Consider the following 19,902-nt stretch of genomic DNA (forward strand, 5'->3'; position numbering starts at 1 on the left):
CGGTTTCCTCCTGCTCATCCTCCTACAGCTGCTGTGAAGCGCCACCACCAGTTCCAGAGAGCTTCCAGCTGGAGAGGAGAGGCTCCACAGAAGATTCTTCAGTGGCCAAGCTTCAACCCAAAAATCATCATTGTGGTGGTGGGGGGTGTCACTTTCTCTGAGACCTCCAAGAAATTCAATTGAAAATCAATGTTTGAAGATTTCTCTTCAGGAGCAGGATTTAAAGAATTTAGACCCTCCAGAAGTTCCGTGGAGCAGCTCGTCAGCCGCTCGATTCATTTGTGATTCACCACATTCAAAATAGCTCACCAGAAAACAAGAATTTGTTGGGTTGTTTTTTTTTTTCCACATTTTGAGCCACTTTAAAACTCCCTGCAAGGCGCGCGCGCGCGCGCGCGCGCACACACACACACACACACACACACACACACACACACACACACACACACACACAAACAGAGCGGTGGGAGGGGGACATTCCACTGTCCTCCCCCAGGACTCTGGCAGCTTCACTCGGCTCCTCGGCCCGCACCAGCGAGGACCAACACGGCGACCAGACTGGACTCAGCACGAGGTGTTCACGCCGAGCCGAGCCGAACCGAACCGGACCGGACCAAACCCGCCTCTCCATGAGCAGGAGCGGCTGAGCGGCAGAAAGCTGCTGCTGCTCGGACACTGAACCGGCTCTTCCGGCTCAGGTGTTTTTGTTCCTGCCGGTCTCGCAGGTTCTGGTTCCGGTTCTTATGGCCCGCGAGGACGCGGTCAGGTGTCTGCGCTGCATGCTGCTGGGACTCAACCTGCTGTTCTGGGTGAGGAACTGAACCGTTCATCGGTTATTTATCCGTGACGGATCAGACCGGAAGTGACGAGAGGGATCTCTCTCTCTCTCACACACACACGCGCGCGCGCGCGCGTTTATTTCTGATACACAATGCTGCAGGTGTGTAGTTGATGTGTGATGTTGCGAGTCGTTAGACGTGACGTCATTCCCGTGTGGTCAATTTGAAGCCCCGCCCCCTGGTGTCAGACTGACATTCTGAGATGTTATTTGTGGCAGAAACTGATCCGAGTGTGTGTGTGTGTGTGTGTGTGTGTGCAGCTGATGTCGGTGTGTGTGCTGGGGGTGGCGGCCTGGATCAGAGACCCCCTGAACACAGTGCTGACCCTGACAGCCCACACCAGGTGAGTCCCGCCCAGCTCAGGTAGGACTTTCACATGACCGGCTCCGACCGTGTGTGTGTGTATGTGTGTGTGTGTGCAGGCTGGAGCAGGCCGCCGTCCAGACCTACTCTCCCGCTGTCCACCCGGTCGTCATGGCAACGTGCTGCCTCCTCATCCTGGTGGCTATGCTAGGTTACTGCGGTACGCTGAGGTGTGACCTGCTGCTGCTGTCCTGGGTATACACACGCACACACACACACACACACACACACACACACACACAGTGAAAGAGTCAACTGTAAACATGCCCTGTTCACTGAGGTCAGCATCACTCACCTGTGTGTGACCTCAGGGGCCAAGGCCAGGTGGGTCTATTGTTCTATTGTTCTGAATGGAGATAAGATTGTTCCTGCATGACGCGTGTGTGTGTGTGTGTGTGTGTGTGTGTGTGTGTGTGTGTGTGTGTGCAGTATTTCTGCAGCCTGCTGGTGATCTTCTTTGTGGAGCTGGCGAGTGCTGTGTGGACGTACGAGGAGGTGAGTCTCAAACACATACACACACACCACACACACACACACACACACACTTTGCTGCCACCTGAGGCTTACTGGCCAATCGCAGAGCAGGGAGCCAGCAGCTGCAGGGGTGTGGCCAGAGCGCTTGACTTGGTCCTAAGAATAAACCTAAATGTGAGAGACGGGGAGCTCCACACAGATCCAGTTACACACACCCGCACACACTCTCTCTCACACACACACACACACACACACACACACACACACACACACACACACACACACACACACTATCCACTCAAGTCACCAGAGAGGAAGAACCATCATCAGCACCAGTAGAAGACGCTGGAGGAACAATTGTATGCCTGCAGTGAATTCTGGGTATCACTGTGTGTGTGTGTGTGTGTGTGTGTGTGTGTGTGTGTGTGTGTGTGTGTGTCCAGGTGGCAGTGCAGCGCTCCGACATGATCAGCCTGAAGTCTCGGATGTCCAACTTTGGCCTGCAGCGCTACCAGTGGCTTACACACACCTGGAACAGCTTCCAGACGCAGGTGAGACAGACAGACAGACACACACACACACACACACACACACACACACACACAAGTCCACTGACAGGTGTGTTGTGTGTCAGTTCCAGTGCTGCGGTGTGATCTACTTCACTGACTGGCTGGAGATGACGGAGATGGAGTGGCCTCCAGACTCTTGCTGCTCCAGCCCCTACCCAGGATGTTCCCGCTCGGCCCACCAGCACGACCTCAGTGACCTTCACCAGGAGGTGAGGAGGAGCCCGGAGATCGGGGCTGTGGCGGTGCAGCAGGTGACTGAGCTGGCTGTGTGTGTGTGTGTGTGTGTGTGTGTGTGTGTTCCAGGGCTGTGGACCCAAGATCTACTCCTTCATCCGGGGCACCAGGTCGCTGCAGGTGCTGCGCTTCCTGGGCGTGGCCATGGGTGTGGCCCAGATCCTTGCCATGGCCCTCACCCTCATGCTTCTGTGGGCGCTCCACTGCAGCAGGAGGTCCCCGCCGCCGGCCGCCAAGGACAACTCCACCCCCCCGACGGCAGCGCCAGGAGAACCTGTTGCTCTCTTCCTGAGCTCCTGACCTACCAGGAGGTCCTGGAGCAGCTTCCTCAGGAGTCCGTCTGCTTCCGCTTCCGGTTCCACCGGCTCCACCTTCTCCGCTCAACCTCTGGTTCTTCAGGAGCAACTCCACTGCATCTGGAGACTTGAGTAGAGGTGTGAGATCACTGACCCCCAGTAAGGGGGAGCAACGCTGGTGATGGTGCTCCGGCTTCAGCCTTCAGGAGGAGGTTCCCACCTTCACGACAGGACTGAGAGAACCTTCTTTAGAGAACCTGGAGCAACGTGTCCAGGAACCGGAACATCTCCGTCATGTTGGAGAAGAAGAAGGAGGAGGAGGAGAAGAAGAAGAAGTAGAAGAAGTAGAAGAAACAGCATCAAATATTAGACTGTGAAATATTTAAACTAATAAAGTTTTTAGAGGTTTTGAGATGTTTTTATCCATGTTCTCCTCACTCGCTCTCTCTGTCTCTCTCTCTCTCACACACACACACACACACAAACAGACAGACACACACACACACACAGGCTCTCAGCTGCTACTGGATGGAATTCCAGCCGAGGTATTAATAGTCCCTCTGAGTCTTGGAGACGGAGACAAACATGATCCGCACAAACAACAAACAGCTGATTTTATCTCCGTCAGGTCACATGACGTCTCCTCAGACAATGGAACACTTCCTGGAGAGGCCAGCGGTGGGCATGTCAACACACACCGTCAAGGGTCTTTCTGAAACCCTGACCTGTTGACGCCAACACTGGCCACCAATACCCAGAATCACCACCTGGGGGCACTTGAACAGGAAACAGGATGTGGAGCAGTGTGTCTGTCCCTCCCTGTCTCACCTCCAGGGGGCAGCAGGAAGAGACGCAGAGACGTTTTCATAGGGAAGTTTTATTCTCACAGGAAGCTCCGCCCCTAAATGAGTCATAACATTTCAACTCCTCACAACTTCCCGTGGACCTCTCACTTCCTGTCACCGCAAGGCTCCTAACATGCATGTCTGGCAGGGGAAATGGAGGCCACGCCCACTAACCAATGACAGGAAACTAAAGTCTAAAGAGCAACAGTGACACCAGCAGGACACAAAATTAAAACACGACATCGGCGTGACATCGCAATTGTTCATTTACAGGCAAAGGGAAAGTCTCTCCGTCCACCAATCCACCAATCAGAAAGCACGCAGGACGACCTCCACGATGATGAGTCGGCTCAAAGGCCTTTTTTCCACAAATATCTGCTGGATCATCAGTGATGAACTTAAATCCCGCTGCTGATGGTAAAAAAAAAAAAAAACAACAACAAAAAAAAAAACGAGGAAAAAAAACAGGAAGTTCATCTGAAAAGAAAAGTCGAGTTTGAGCAGTTTGAGCCGTCAAACAAACGCAGCCCCCCTGCTGGCCACCTGGTGGAACATCTGCAAGCCTTTCTTAAGAAACCATCGGGAACAGACTTCACACAATAGATGAAGCTAGTAGAAACCCTCCGGTAGCATTGAATTTGGAAGAAGAGGAAGTGGCTCTGTGCTGTGAGGAAAGAGCGCCCCCAAAGAGGAAGTAGAGACGCTGAGCTGCTGTTGTTCCCATGCAGACACAGCAGTGTGGCTATTGGTCAAACAGCTGGTGGGTGTCACCTCCCACAAGCAATGTTTTCATCTCAGCAGAGCTTTGAGTGAAAACAGTATGTACACACACACACACACGCACACACACAACATGCTCAGAGATGTAATAGAGAAAAAAACTCCAGATTTTGGACAGAACAAGTCTCACACAGTCATGCACGTTTGACTCCGCCCCCTCGACCACAAATACAGGCGGCATCCAAGTAAAAGATGAAGTTTCAAAATTAAAAAACACAACAATTCTAAATAAATCGTAAAATCATTTCGGAAGAAGAAGAAAAAAAATTTACAAAAAATAAATAATAATAAATATTGCTACAAAGTGTCTGATTCACTTGAAAGTGTGACGACGTCCTGGATGTGAACCAACCAATCAGCAGCTCCCGCTGAGCTCTGGGTGTTAAACTGGCTGATGTTTGTCTGTGCTTCAAACTGCTGTAAACATTTAGAAATATAGACAATGAAAGTCTCTTTGTTTCAGTCAAAAGTTTTGAAGTTGACTCGACAAACTGTTGTCTCCGGCTGGACAGTCTGACAGGAAGTGGACCCACGAGACGCAGGAAGTGGCGTTTGGAAGACCTCACGGCTGCTCTTTGCAACCTTTTGGTCAAGTTGACCTCGGAACTGCTGCATTTGGATGAAAAGGGGGGTGTGGCCTAGAGAGCAGACACCCGCACCATGCTGGACTGGGAGAAGTGGGCGGAGCCGTCGGTGTCTGGCGTGGCGGGCCGGCTGGCGGCGGGTGGCCGCTCACAGTTAAGGGGAAGCGTCTCCTGGAAGCTGGCATTGAGGCTGGAGCGGCTGCAGACAGAGAGGTCAAAGGTCAGTGGAACCAGAGGAAATTCTCAGACCTTCCACACGCTCCCACACTGTGCCGGGTAATGTGACTGATCATCCGTATTTAAAGGTTTAGAGTGTAATATTAGTCTTGCTGCCAGTTAGCTGCCATTTTGCACCACCATATTTCTACGGAAGTCTAGTGTGGACAATCCAGCTGCCTGACAGTGTATTTCATAATTGGGGTGACTGCTTAAGTCTTCAATAAACCAACGAAAGAAGAAGAAGAAGAAGAAGAAGGTGGACGAGATAGGTTTGGGTGCACAGGGCCATTGTAGCTCACTGGCAAACTCAGGAGAGGGAAAGACGGAGTCGCCACTTGAGGTCGCTGTGTCTTCTTCAAAATGTCTAAATGTTACGCACAGGACCTTTACAGTGTCTCTGTTGCAGGATCTCATCCAGCCAGCAGAGGGAGACATTTCACTGAAACTCGGGATGAAGGATCAACCGTCCTCGATAACAAACTGAGGGAGTCTGGACCTCACGACCCTGACCTCTGACCTCTGACCCCTGATTCCTTACCTGTTGCCCAGCGGCTGGTCCGGGATGTGGATGGTGCTCAGCTCCTGGACGCTTGTCTGATGACCAAGAGACGTCTTGTTGTTGGGGACATTGAAGGACTTCCTCTTCCTGCGGCCGCAGCAAGAAGTGAGACCGCGGTAGGGGGAGGTTGAGCAGGAGGAGGAGGAGGAGATAGAGGAGGAACAGGAGGCCGGCTTCAGCAGCGCCACGTCCTGGAAACTATCTTCGTAGGTCTTCTCATCCACAAACTGGTGGTTCTGCAAGAAGGTGGGAGAAGATCAGAGGAGGTCAGGGACACTGTGAGCTCTGAGGGAGGCAGTGGGTGGAGCCTGTGAGAAGCCACGCCCAAGGAGTGGGGCAAGAGGGTAGGGCGCAGACTGGGAATAGAACCCACAACCTTCTGACCCGCTGGCTGGCTGTGGACACGGACGGGAAGACAGGTGGGTGGGTGATGGGCTGGGCTTACCGTGGCCTTCTCCAGGCAGTGAAGCAGGTGGTGGCGCTGCTGCTCCATGTTGGGATTGGTCTTACACACCAGCGCTTGGCCTGCCTCCTTGGACGCCTGCAGGGCAAGGGACAGGTCACATGACCAAACAGGAGATCAACACAGTGCAGAACACAAGAACCAGAACCAGGAGCAAAACCAGGGAACTCAAACACACTAGAACACAGTACAAGTAGACACCTCCTCCAAACACAACACCACCTGTGTGTGTGTGTGTGTGTGTGTGTGTGTGTGTGTGCGTGTGTGTGTGTGTGTGAGTAGGAACAGGATGAAGCTGATAGTGAATGACAGCACCACATACAGGAGGACCAGGAGGGAATCCAGGAGTAGGTCAGGGAAGAGAATTGGGTAAGATCCAGGAAGGGGTCCAGGAGGAGGATCCGGAGAAGGATCAGGAGGAGGTCCAGAAGGAGGACCTGGAGGAGGACCAGGAGGAATTCCACAAGAAGATCCAAGAGGAGGTCCAGGAGGACGATCAAGAGGAGGACCTGGAGGAGGACCAAGAGGAGGACCAGAAGGAGGTCCAGGAGGAGGTCCAGGAGGAGGTCCAGGAGGAGGACCAGTCTGCTGTTACCTCAAAGTCCTTTTCATCCAGCAAGTGGCGCTCTTTGTACTGCAAATAAGCCTGAGCTCCATCGCTCCGCAGCAGAAGCGACTCGGCCAGCCGGGTTTTCTGTTCACACACACAGCACAAGTTTGACCTGGAACCAGTCTGTGTGTGTGTGTGTGTGTGTGCGTGTGCGTGTGCGTGCGTGTGCGTGTGCATGCGTGTGTGTGTCACCTTCTGCGCCCGCCTCTTCTCGGCCCTCTGGCTCTGGTGGTAGATGCGGCTGAAGTTGGAGACGATGACCGGGACGGGGAGCGCGATGACCAGGACGCCGCTCAGCGAGCAGACGGAGCCAACGATCTTCCCCATGATGGTCTTTGGGACCATGTCTCCATAGCTGCACAACCACACACACGCACACACACAAGATGAGTCTCAGCGCTTGCCATGCTCTGTGCAGTTCAGCCAGTGTCCACAGGGGGGCGCCAAACATCTTCAGATCTGTTGCTCTCAACAGGGGTTCTCACCTTCTTCAGATTCTTCACTTAGTACTTCCTGCTGATTCTGTGTGTGTGTGTGTGTGTGTGTGAAGTGCTGACAGCTGCACCACCGTCAATCACTTTGACAGGACACACACACACACACACACACACACGTGAAAACAACAGCGTCATCACCAGTGGAGAGCAGCTTAAACTCCCAGCAGCTACCTGGTGACCCAGGACAGGAGTTCTGGCTGTGACACGATCCGGCTCCACGTCAAAAGAACCCGAACGCATCGTGTGCCTGCGTATTGTGCAGCAGTGACCTCTGACCCTGCCTAGCCACTGCCGCCATTCAAGCATGAACGCCCACTAATGACCTGCAGCTAATGCTAAGTGCTTAGCCCCCTCCGCTAACGGCAGCGTTTAAAAGAGCAGATCTGCTTTCAGGTCCAGTCGAGGACTCACAGCCTCTACTGGTCTAAGTGGTTCCACTGGTCTCACTGGTGTCACTGACAGCTTCTACTGGTTTCACTAGAGAGCATCACAGCGGGACTCCGGATCGGCTAATGCGTGATTGATGATGTCACTGGCTGTGGCTGGGGCAGGAAGAGGGGAGAGTATGATGGATGTTCCAAGGCTGAGAGCAGCGGCGGTGTGAACGGGGTGTCAGTGAACGCCTCGCAGTTAAAAATACACTGATGGAGACAAACGAGCGGCGTCCTACAGAGCTGATCCAGGATCTGATGAAGCTCCCCCCAGATCCTGATGGACTCCCTGCGGCGACCGTCCTCAGGCGTCCGTGACAGCACATTACCATCAGTGTGCACTGTCCCCTCCCCCTCCGCTGCTACAACACTCTTGAGGAGATAAAGACGGCCCTCTCACAACAGCTGCAGCCCAGAAAAACGGGTCAGTTGCATCTCCAGAGAGGAGCCGCAGCTCAGCAGCTGGAAAACACCACAGAGACGGACAGTTAAAGCACTGCAGGCCACAAAGGGGGACCCTGAAGCCACCACAGGTCATGCAGAGGGAACCTGAAGGCATCATAGGTCACACAGACGGACCCTGAAGGTGCAACAGGCCACACAGACGGACCCTGAAGGCATCACAGGTCATATAGAGGGACCCTGAAGCCACCACAGGCCAAACGGAGGAACCCTGAAGGCATCACAGGTCACACAGAGGGATCGTGAAGCCACCACAGGCCAAACGGAGGAACCCTGAAGGCATCACAGGTCACACAGAGGGACCCTGAAAGCTCCACAGGCCACACAGAGGGACCCTGAAGGCATCAAAGTGACACAGAGGGACCCTGAAGGCATCAAAGGTCACACAGATGGACCCTGAAGGCTTTCAGCGGCTATAGAAGGGTCCTGTGTGCTTTACAGTTTGTCAGCTGATTAACCAGGAAGTGACTTTCATAGTAAATCAGGTGAATGATGCTTGGAATGAAACATTCAGAGAATAAAGTTGATTCTGTAAGCAGTGTGTGTGTGTGTGTGTGTGTGTGTGTGTGTGTGTGCGTGTAACACCCTCAAGAGTGACGGAGTTAATTAAACACGGAGGACACGCACTTGTGCATACATTAATTATAACCCCTCAGTCCCTCATGCAATCTATATCTATGTTCATTTACAGGATTAGACACACACACACACACACACACACACACACACACACACACACACACACACACACTCTTATCTGGCCTAGTGAAAGTGATCTGAGATCAGTCTCAGGCGTCTTATTTCACTAGATGTATTTGAACACAACAGGCAGGTTGGTTTGCCGCCAGTCAGCTGATGAGCTGATGTGATCCCAGAGCAGCCCTGCAAAAAGCTGATACAAGGGCAGTGAACACACCCCCACGGTCCCTGAACGCCTCACTGTGCTGAGGCCTATGGTTTTCTGACAGTGGAGTAGGTGGCGCTGCTGAAGGATCACAGTGTGCAGTTTCAGGAGAAACTGCAGGAAGTCAGAGGAACAGGAAGTAGCAGGACCATCATGTGACTGTGTCCAGGTCAGGTGGTCCAAACATGTTCTGCTTTGTCGGAACACAAAGCTGAACATGTGTATGTGTGTGCGTGTTATTTATAACTGTGTATGCGGGTGTTCATGCGTGCATCTCCATTAGCATGTGTTAGCATAGAGATGCTAAATGAAGCATGTTGCGTTTCAGGCTCATTACGAGGAAGTCATCAAACCAGAAACACACGCCCGGCCATGTGACAGCAGCACAGCCTGCTGCGTAATGAGGTGTGAGGAACATGAGGAACATCTAGTCATTGGATATGGGCCAAGCAGTCCCATCAGGTGGACAGAGGGAGTGGAGCCTCTGTGGTTGTGACTGACAGGCGAGGTGTGGAGGAGACCTCAGGGTTACACCTGCACACCTGGAACCTTTGACACCAGGCGGGGAACCAACCTTAGCCCCGCCCACGCTACATCCACTTCATGTCTGTCCTGACTGATGGTCTCCTATGTTGCTGGGGGGACATCTAACAGGAGCAGGATGCTCCACAGGTGGGAGGCTTCCGTTCTGAAGCATCTCTGTCAGGAAGTCCCGCCCACCACACAAAGAAGCTGAGTTCCCTTCGAGACAAATCAACAGAAGACCAGGACCAACACACACACACACACGCACACACACAAAAACACACACACGCGTTTTGACACATGACACTGACACACAACACGGGGCAGGTGTGGCTGTGTTGAGTGTTTGTCATTGGAACCTGTTGTTACGTGGGCCAGCAGGTGTGTCTTCTGTCGGTGAACACCTGCTGGGAGGCGGAGTTACATAACCAGCCGTCGTGATGTAACAGCTCATTAGTGTCAGCAGGCTTCCGAGGGCTCTGTCGGCCAGCACAACCGCTACTCCCTCTACTTCCTGTTGCTCCGTCGGCTACTTCCTGTCGCTCCCCAGCTGTGACGCAACCAGGAAATATGCCGAAGGCTAGACCGTCCCGTGTGGTTATCGGGGAGGCGGGTTTTGGTTCGTCCTTCTCGGCCGGGTCCTGGGAGAACGCTTCCTTCAGACGGAGGACGCTTCGTTCGAAGGATGCAGACCCTGAATTGAGACACAGCCCTAGTGTTTCGGCGGGAGGATCTTTTTGAACATAACACCAACAGCAACATCGAAACAGCAGATGGCACTCAAGTGTTCTCAAGTTCTCTCCAAGACTCAGCAGCAGCAGGTGTCAGGACAGGTGAGCTGCTGTGTGACACGAGGTGTCACCTGACCTGGAGGTGTGACCACGCTGATGACATCAGCGCTGTCGTCACGGCAACCAAACTGATGAGTCCAGAGTGCGAAGGCTGCTGATGAAAGGGCTCTTCTTTCTGCAGCTGTGTGTGTGTGTGTGTGTGTGTGTGTGTGTGTGTGTGTGTGTGTGTGTGTGTGTGTGTGTGTAGCAGCAGCTGTGTTGTGTGGTTCCTTGTGCGTCATTGATATTCACCGCAGCTCCAGATCAATGCGCTCCAACAACCCAGCCGTCCGCGCAGGGAGTTTACATCACTTCCTGTTTGAACAGGAAGCTCCGCCCCTCACAGCAGAGTTCCCCTCCTCGCTGAATCAACAACAATCCAACTCCGCAGCAGGTCATGTGACTGAATTATGCATGTGCGTTCGTCCTCCAGGTCAATGCAACATGAGAACACATATGCACACACACACACACACACACACACATACACATGGGCAGACAGGTGAGTCCCAACTGATCATGTGACACCTGATCAGCAGCTAACCCTTCAATCATGCCTGTGTGTGTGCATGTGTGTGTGTGTGTGTGTGTGTGTGTGCTGTCTGATCTCTTTGCACCAGAACGAACCAATCAGCAGCAAGGAACAGATGATATTGTTATTGATCTGTTCAAGATTCTCTCTTCTCTTCATGTTGGTTTGGGCTGCTTGGTATACACACACACACACACACACACACACACACACACACACACACACACACACAAGAAAAAAACAGCAGACCTGATAAGAAGACAGGAAGTGATATCACAGGCTCCCATCTGATGGTCAAACTGAATCACGGCATCTCCGAGCAGAGCGACGCTACTGAGCGCGCTCAGTGCACACACAGGTCGCGCACCACCACCCCAACCACTGTCACCACAGCAACACTAGAAACAGGCCATCTGATTTGGCACAATGCGAAGGAAGGAGGTGCACAGGTGAGGGTTAGGGTCAGGGGTCAGGGGTCAGAGGTCACCTACCCCAGCGTGGTCATGGTGACGATGGTGTACCAGAAGGCGGCTGGGATGGAGGTGAATTTGGAGCCGCTGGAGCCCTTCTCGGCGTAGAACATGACGGTGGCGAAGATGATGATGGCCATGGTGAGCGAGAAGAGCAGGAAGCCCAGCTCCGAGGCGCAGCTCTTCAGCGTGTAGCCCAGGATGCGCAGCCCCGCCGAGTGGCGCGAGAACTTGAAGATGCGGAAGACGCGGAAGACGCGCAGCGTGACAAAGGCGCCGCTCACGTCCTCGTTGTCGGTCATGACCAGGCCGATGTAGTAGGGCATGATGGCCACCACGTCAATCACCGACATGACGCTCTTGGCAAAGCGGCAGCGGCTGGGCGCCGCCATCAGGCGCAGCAGGTACTCCACGGTGAAGATCAGCACGCACGCCGTGTCCAGGCAGAAGAAGGCCAGCGCGTAGCGCTCGCCGCACGACACCACGTGGTGCGCGCTGTGGCCGGCGGCGCACGGCATCGTCTCGGCCACGTTGGCCAGCACCGACACGGCGATGAAGAAGCCGGTGACGTAGTAGAAGACCAGCGCCATGGTGGAGGTGTGCGGGTTCTCGAAGGAACGCCACATGTTCTCCCGCAGGCTAAGCTCGGCGGGCGCCGCCTCGCCACCCTGCTCCGCCTCCTCGTCGTCCTGCAGCCGCTCCTGGTTCTCCCGCCGCCGGTCCTTGTACTCCTCGTAGCAGCAGTCGCCGATGATCTCCGGCACGATGCCGAAGAAGGTGAGCTCCTCATCGTAGGCCGAGATGCACTCCTGGCGCGGGTAGTGCAGCTTGCCGGTGCGGTAGAAGTTGAGCACGTGGCGGAAGAGCTCCGGGTCGCGGTCGAAGAAGAACTCGCCCTGCTCCTCGCGGAAGAAGAACTCACGCTCTGAGCTGCCCAGCAGCGTGTCCGGGTAGCGCTCCAGCGTCTCGCGCCACGTCTGGAAGCGCGTGCCGCTCACGTTGAGCGTCACCAGCGTGTCTCGCCGCTCGGGCTGCTGTGGCAGGGGTAGCGGGGGAGGCGCAGGCAGGGGAGCGCGGGCCAGTGGCATCCAGCCCACGGCCGCGGCGCGCGCAAAGGGCAGCCAGGCGGACACACCTGCCGCCATGTTGGGACCCGGAGCTGGAGGGTTCAGGAGGTGGTGGCAGAGTTGGAGGGTTGAGGGGGCATCAGCAGCAGGGGCAGTAGGAGCAGCAGCGGCAGCAGCAGGAGCAGCAGCAGCAGTAACGGGAGCCTCTTTACGCACAGCAGACGCTGCGTGAAGCGGCGGAGATGAGAGAGCGGAAGCAGCAGCAGGTCCACGTGAAGGCAGGAGGTCCGGATGGTGCTGCTCACAGCCGTCAGAACCCGGTTCCGACCAGGCACAGCCAGGGAGGGCGGGGGGAGCTGAGCCCAGCCAGTGGGGCCAAGACCAGGACCTGGACCAAGACCGGGGCCAGAAGTGGAAACAGGACCAGGAACAAGACCAGGACCAGCTGGACTGTCAAGATGAAACTCTGCGCGCGTCTGCGGACACAGCAGGAGCTCTCTCTCGCTCTACCCCCTCTCTTTCTCTCTCTCACTGTCCCTCTCTCTCCCTCTCTCCTCCCTCCCTCTTTCCCCCTCCTCTCTCTCTCTCTCTCCCACCGTTTCTCTTTTTCCTCCTCCCTCTCTCTCCCTCCTCTCTCTCCTCCCCCTTGTCTCTCTCCCTCGCTCTCTCTCTCTCCCTCCTCTCTGTCTCACTACCTCCTCTCTCCCTCTACCTCCTCTCTCTCTCTCTCTCTCTCTGTCTAATGGGGGCGTGTCCCTATGGTGCCGCCTCCTCCCGCCCAGTCAGTGTGTGTGTGTGTGTGTGTGTGTGTGTGTGTGTGTGTGTGTGTGTCACGGTTTGAGTGCTGCTCCCGATCAGTGCCAGGGGGGCGGGGCCAAAATGCTGCTCTGCTCAGGTGAGACAGCTGTGTTGATGATCGGGGATCAATAGGAGGGAATCTCTCTGAGCACATGACCAGGTGACCAGGTGACCAGGTGTGACTTCTGTCATCAGCTGGACCATCATGTGACCAGATGATGGTCCAAGTGCAATCCTGCTGATCCCCTGGTGGTTTGGCAATAAGGGTCAGCAATCAGAAATGCATCAGCAACCTTTAACAACTGATTGGTGCATACTTGGCCCCGCCCACAGAGGGGTGTGCCTGGGGGCGCGGAGCTGCTTTAAGCTTTAAAGCGGTGTCGCAGTCGCCTCCCCATGGGGCCATTGATCGGGAGGCTGCTGAGTGCGTGCAGAGCCAAGACAACTCTTCCTATTGTTCCTTTGATGAAACCGGATCAATAGCAGTCGATTGTAGGAGGAGCCAATCTGCCGATCAACATGGAGGTGGTCATTACTGGCGTGACTTGTGGCCCCTGGAGGGGCCTTGGCCTCTGGGGCGCCCCCTGGAGGTCATCACAAGTTAACGAGCCAGTCAATAAAGTGATTGATTTCATTAGCAGCAGCAGGAAAAAGAGGAGTTCCCTTAAACAGGAAGTGGGCGCATCATCAGCTCTGTAAGTGTTTCATCCGCAGGAACAGGAAGTGCTGCCAGAGTCGTGATGCTGTGCTCCTTAGTGCCCCCGGCTGTCAAACAGGAAGTGAGCTCTCTACATCGACCAGCCGTGTTCACCAAGTGCAGCTAGCTGGCTAATGCCACGAGCCGCCACCCCATGCCTCTGCTGTTAGCCGCCTGTGATGATGGTGTCGATAAAGTTTTTCAGAATCTAAAAGTGGAATTCAGGATTTTAATCTGCTGACTCAGCAGGTTGTGGAACAAACAGAGCAGATCTTTCACTGAGGGGCTAATTTTAACCTGTCACTGCATTCAAACGTCTGACACAAACACACACACACACACACACACACACACACACACACACACACACACACACACACACACAAACACACAGACACACACACACATACACAAACACACGCATGGGTTCAGGTTAACTGGGGTGTGACGGGCGATGAGTTCAAGCTGTGGTTTAACACGATGAACAACCTGAACGTGAACAACTGATCCACAGTCAGCTGGGACACTGTGTGTGTGTGTGTGTGTGTGGGTGTGCGTTAGTGTGTGTGTGTGTGTGTGTATGCGTTTGTGTTTGTCTGTGTGTGTGGGTGTGCGTCTCTCAGGGACAATACTGATTATTACCATCTGTCAGTTGCAACAAAAGATTGTGAAAACACAGGGGAGATGTGGGCTGACACACACACACACACACACACACACACACAGACTATAGATAGATGTTGTGTTTGACCAGTGGAGGCGACAGCAGCTTCTTCTTCTCTAATTTTAGCGCCAAGGGCAAAAAACTGCTGCTTAGTGTTAATTAAAACACTTTGTCGTCCTCACACCTTCGTGTGTGTGTGTGTGTGTGTGTGTGTGTGTGTGTGTGTGTGTGTGTGCTTGTGCACTTCCTTATCAAAACACTCGTAACTGATTACCATCAAACCGAAGATGTGAAAAGAGCGTGAGAAACTCATAGTCCTGGTCCTCGTCCAGTTCCTGGTCTAATTCCTGGTCCTGGTCCAGTTTCTGGTCTAGTTTCTGGTCTAGTTCCTGGTCCACTTCCTGGTCTAGTTTCTGGTCCTGGTCCTGGTCCTGGTCAAGTTCCTGATTCAGTTCCTGTTTCAGTTCCTGGTCTAGTTCCTGTTCTAGTTCCTGGTCCTAGTTCTTGGTCAAGTTTCTGGTCTAGTTCCTGGTCCAGTTTCTGGTCTATTTCCTGGTCCTGGTCCTGAACTAGTTCTTGGTCTAGTTCCTGGTCTAGTTCCTGGTCTTGGTCCTGGTCTATTTCCTGGTCCTGGTCCTGGTCCAGGTCCTGGTGAACTGGTTCGATGTGTTGGTGGGCGGGGACTGACTGACTGATCGTGTGACCAAACTAGCTGCAGCTTCAGAGTCACCTCATGATGTATTAGTTTATTTCCAACTTGCTCATTACTGCCCTGTTTTGTTTGCGGCTGTAACAATGAGAGGAGTGCCGGGTCGAGTCCCTGGAAAACTGCTTTCACATCTTGTATTCAAGACATTAAATATTCAAATCAAGGTGAGGAAACGCGGACGGTATTATTTATTAGCAGAATGAGGTCACGTCGAAACAAGTCACGCTAACGGCTAGGCTAACGTAGTTCAGCTGTGAGCTACCAGCCTAGCCACATAGCCCAATCAGGGTTGTGCTGCCTCTGGGGCATTCTTTCATCTGATGAGGGCTTCCTGCTTATTTCTGCTATAAAGATTGAGTTGTTTGTGAGAACGATTTGTTTCGCAGTGGAGCCCTTTATGACTTCACTTCCTGTTTAGTTGCACTTCCTGCTTCTTCAGAAAGATGGCAGACATGCTGCGCATGCTCTGAATGTAATCCATTTTTTGTATTGTTTCATTTGCAGTTTTCACCAACACCTTGATGAAGAAGAGCGACAGCGTACGTTTAACCTTGCTACCACTCCGTCTTCAATGGTACCATTTAACTTGGTGTTTAGTCACAGTTCCCTCACACTGCATGCAAACACGATCGGGGTTTCCATAAAGACATGCTGAGATTTTCCGAGGGATACCGATAAACCAAGCTAACCGCTAACTAGCAGAGTGTCCTGACTTCAGATCGATTGCTGTGAAGAAGCAGCTTCATAACACAAACAACATCTGTTGTTGTTGTTGTTGTCATCGTTGCCGCCACCATGACCACCGCTTCACTGTCATCCGTTACAAACACAAATATTCTCGACTACCCCCAGTTCTCCCGAGACGCACAATCACTTCAGCTTTATTTGCTATTTTTAGCACTGTGCCTCGCGGCTCTGCAGAAAAAGATTGTTTTTTGTTTTTTGTTTTTTGTTTTTTAAAAAAGCACAGTCCTAAAGGGGGGAGGGCGGGAAGCACTGGGAGCACTGGGAGGAAACAGTGAACAATCCTTCTAATAAAACGAGTGAAACCCCGAGCCAAACCTTCCCCCACAGCAAACAGCTTTTATTCCCTTTGCTGTCGGTTCAAAGTCTTTGTGACGACTCAAACATTCAGGCTGACGCAGCTCAGCAGGCTAACGGTGGAGCTAAGCTAACGCCTGGTGTAGTGTTTTAGTCAAGACGGCACCAACCAAAAAAGCAACATCTCTATTCTACAAGGTGTCTTTTAATCATTTTCTTTAACATTTTGCTGCTTTGCAAACTAGTTTGAATCATTTTCAAAAAAACAACAACTTTGCTTCATAAAATTTCAAAATAAATTACCTGGAATAAGGGGGGTAGGGTGTCACTGCAACACTAGCCTGATGATGCTACCTTTCCTGTTCAACAGGAATTGAACCCCTTGGCCTTCAGCGCTGCTCCAACATGCTAAGTGCGGGGCTGACTGTAGGTGTGAACTGCTGGTGCTAACAGCTGGTGCTAACAACAAGGAACAACTCAAGAAGGAGCAGGAAGTGAGTGGATGGCAGACTAACCTGGACAGGACATCAGGTGGACGAGGGACAGGTGCCACACCTTCAGAGCGCCAGCAGAACAAAACAAAGGGAGTAAACACACACACAGGCTTCCTGTGTGAAGGTAAATCTCATCCATGATTCATGCTGACGTGTGAAATTATGTGGCTAATGCAATAAAACATAAATGATGCAGCTTCATGTGGACTTTAATAATTCAGCGGGCGCTGCACTGGTGCATTGTGGGTCGGCGGCCCTCCATGTTCACTCTAATAAAGCCAATTGGTTTCCTTGAGCCGCAGGGGGAGACGACGCCTTCTTCTTCTTCTGTGGTTTTCACCTGGAGGCCTGCAGAGACTCCAGAGGGAAGACAGCATGACAACTTCCTGTTGCTCAGTGTGGTGTCTGAACCTTTGACCCTTCTCCTGCTGGCCTCTTGCCTGTATTAGGAGAACAGACCCCTTGTTAGCGCAGCTTCTGTATGAGGCGACCTGCCCATGGAAGGTTGCATCTCAACTCCCTAGGAAGACTGTTTAGATAACACACATTCCAACTCTGGCCGGTAACTTTCCCATCCCTTCACCTTCCGTGTTACGATTGTCTCTTTGTCCTCCTTATATGGAATGGGCCTGATGACGAGACCTGTGGGTATAAGTGATGTTCTAACTATCCTCAGAGAGCTTGTGAGAGCTTCTGCGCATCGGGACACACAACCTGACTTCTTTGTCATAAACCAATTTTTTTATACAACCAAGTTGGTGTCCACGAGGATTCCTTCAACATCCACACTTCACTGCTGCAACCTGAAGAATCCACCATATCAGCCTCACAGCCAATCAGCACACTGCATGGCAGCCAGTGTGTGTGTGTGTGTGTGTGTCAGCCGGCCAGAAGTTCCTCCAGATCAACAACTGAGATTATTAAGAGGAAAAACAGCCTGAGATCCTACCTGTGTGTGTTGTTGGATAGATAGATAGATGATAGATGGATAGATGGATAGATAGATAGATGGATGGATAGTTAACATTGTTAAACCTAATTTACTCAGAAGACACAGACAGTAACACTCATTATGTCTCATTAGCTTCAAGCAGATCTTCTCGCTTCTCACACACACACACACACACACACACACAGATAATGAGCTGAAAGTGACGGGCTGCTCCTTTAATGACCCTGGAGGTTCGATAGAAACTGTCCAGTCAATTTGAAGATCCAGATGAAGTTCAGAGGGGGCGGAGCTTCCCCCAGGCTCTCCTGTGCTCGGCCGGGAGGAATAGCGATCACAGGAGCTCCAGTGGTTGGATGGTGAAGCCACATCACCTGTCAGGAGGGGTGGAGAGAGTGGGGTGGGGTTGACCTTTGACCTCAGGCAGTGGGAACAGCGAGCCCTGAACGCCTCGCGGTGAGCTGGGTTAGGGTTACTGTGGCTGGCCAGCGTAAGCGTCTTGACCAGGCCAGAGTCATGTGACTGGGTCCTCGCCGCGCTCCACCAAGCATCAGGAGGGAGAGTGGGAGAGAGAGAGAGAGAGAGAGGGAGAGAGAGGGAGAGAGAGAAACGACCTGATACTGGCAGCTTTTCTTCTGTGGTGTCGGCGCCTGAGGCCACGACATCTAAAGACCCTCTGAAGACCACACTGAAGCTCTGTGGAGCGTTAACACACACGCACACACACACACACACACAGTCCAGCTGATCTTTGTTCACTAAGAGGACACACGACCCCTCCCCCTCCTTTATCAGGGGACAGACGGCAGGACGGGACAGTGGACACAACACACAACCTGGAGACACACACACACACACACACACACACACACACACACGCACACAGTTTTGCCTGCAGCTGTCGTGCCGTGATGGATTCAGTGTTGATGGGAGAAGAAAACCTCTGCAATTCATCAGTCACACACCGTGTGGTTGTGTGTGTGTGTGTGTGTGTTTGTGTGTGCGTGTGCGTGTGCGTGTGTGTGTGTGTGTGTGTGTGTGTGTGTTTTACGCACAGCCCTGGAGCGACGAGAACACAACAACACGCTGAGAGAGTCTGATTGTCGGTGGGGAGGTGAGGCAGCCTCCCATCTCGTAGTCGGTGAGGTTGAGGGGGAAGAAGGCTGTGACTGCCGGTCACTTCTGATTGGTCGATACATGGCTCCTCCCCAAATCCCACACCCCTCTCCCCTGCCCCACCACCGCAGATGGGACTCAGCCAGTGGTGGGGATTTTGCTGCTGCTTGGCTCCAGGTGTGGCGGCAACGCTGAGGTCACATGGGAGGTCACATCCAATCTGCCTCACTAGCGCCCCCGTCAGAGAGGAATTAAACGAGCTGATGAGCAAATGGTGGATGGAGCTTCATCCACGTCGTGGGCGGACGGCAGGAAGTCCACAACCCTGCAAACTTCCTGGAGGACCTCCTGGAGCAGCTAGGGCTGCTGGGTAGTGTAGTCTGAGCGGAGCAGGGGTTATGGCTCAATGGTATCAAAGATTGGTGAGGAAGTAACATAGTTTCTTAGAAAGTCTCGAAAAATCCTGTTGAACAAGGAAGCGTCAAAGAGGGTGATAAGCAATGATTTTACCCTATGTAACATCCTTAGCCTCCAAATCTGTATTCTTGACCGGTACCGTAACTTGAATACTGATCCTAACTGTGACTCGGACCCCAATCCTAAACCTCACCGCCACCCGAGTTCTGATCCTAAACCTAACCGTTGATGAATTGATTTTATTTGATTCATGCTTGCAGTGAAGCCTGGGCTACTGGGACCCTCCATCTCTCCCGATGAGAGTTGGAAAGAATCTACGAGACTTCGTTAGAATCTACGTCACTTCCTTACGAATCTTTGATGCCATCGAGCCTTCACCCAGAATGGGTGATTGACAGGTCAGACAGTTTGAACCACTGCAGCAGCAGTGGGCCATACTGATGACATCATCACTCAGATGAGAT

General features: G+C 52.8%; 2 protein-coding genes across 2 annotated transcripts; one reads left to right on the forward strand and one right to left on the reverse strand.

Moving 5' to 3' along the window:
- Positions 1-466: 466 nt before the first annotated feature.
- tspan12 (tetraspanin 12) lies at positions 467-3,187 on the forward strand. The gene is made up of 7 exons (XM_076044038.1): positions 467-809; positions 1,100-1,182; positions 1,262-1,397; positions 1,632-1,697; positions 2,120-2,227; positions 2,311-2,454; positions 2,549-3,187. The coding sequence occupies exons 1-7, from the start codon at positions 744-746 to the stop codon at positions 2,777-2,779; spliced, it is 834 nt and encodes a 277-aa protein (XP_075900153.1). The 5' UTR covers positions 467-743; the 3' UTR covers positions 2,780-3,187.
- A 998-nt stretch (positions 3,188-4,185) lies between these two features.
- kcnd2 (potassium voltage-gated channel, Shal-related subfamily, member 2) lies at positions 4,186-13,093 on the reverse strand. Its single transcript, XM_076044011.1, has 5 exons — positions 11,508-13,093; positions 7,028-7,190; positions 6,208-6,303; positions 5,742-5,998; positions 4,186-5,183 (listed from the first exon to the last, which is right to left on the reverse strand). The coding sequence occupies exons 1-5, from the start codon at positions 12,629-12,631 to the stop codon at positions 5,039-5,041; spliced, it is 1,785 nt and encodes a 594-aa protein (XP_075900126.1). The 5' UTR covers positions 12,632-13,093; the 3' UTR covers positions 4,186-5,038.
- Between the last annotated feature and the right edge of the window lie 6,809 nt (positions 13,094-19,902).

The sequence above is a fragment of the Nelusetta ayraudi genome, unplaced genomic scaffold, assembly GCF_046127955.1.
Source record: "Nelusetta ayraudi isolate G7.1 ecotype Tasmania unplaced genomic scaffold, CSIRO-AGI_Nayr_v1 ptg000079l, whole genome shotgun sequence".
Taxonomy (NCBI): domain Eukaryota; kingdom Metazoa; phylum Chordata; class Actinopteri; order Tetraodontiformes; family Monacanthidae; genus Nelusetta; species Nelusetta ayraudi.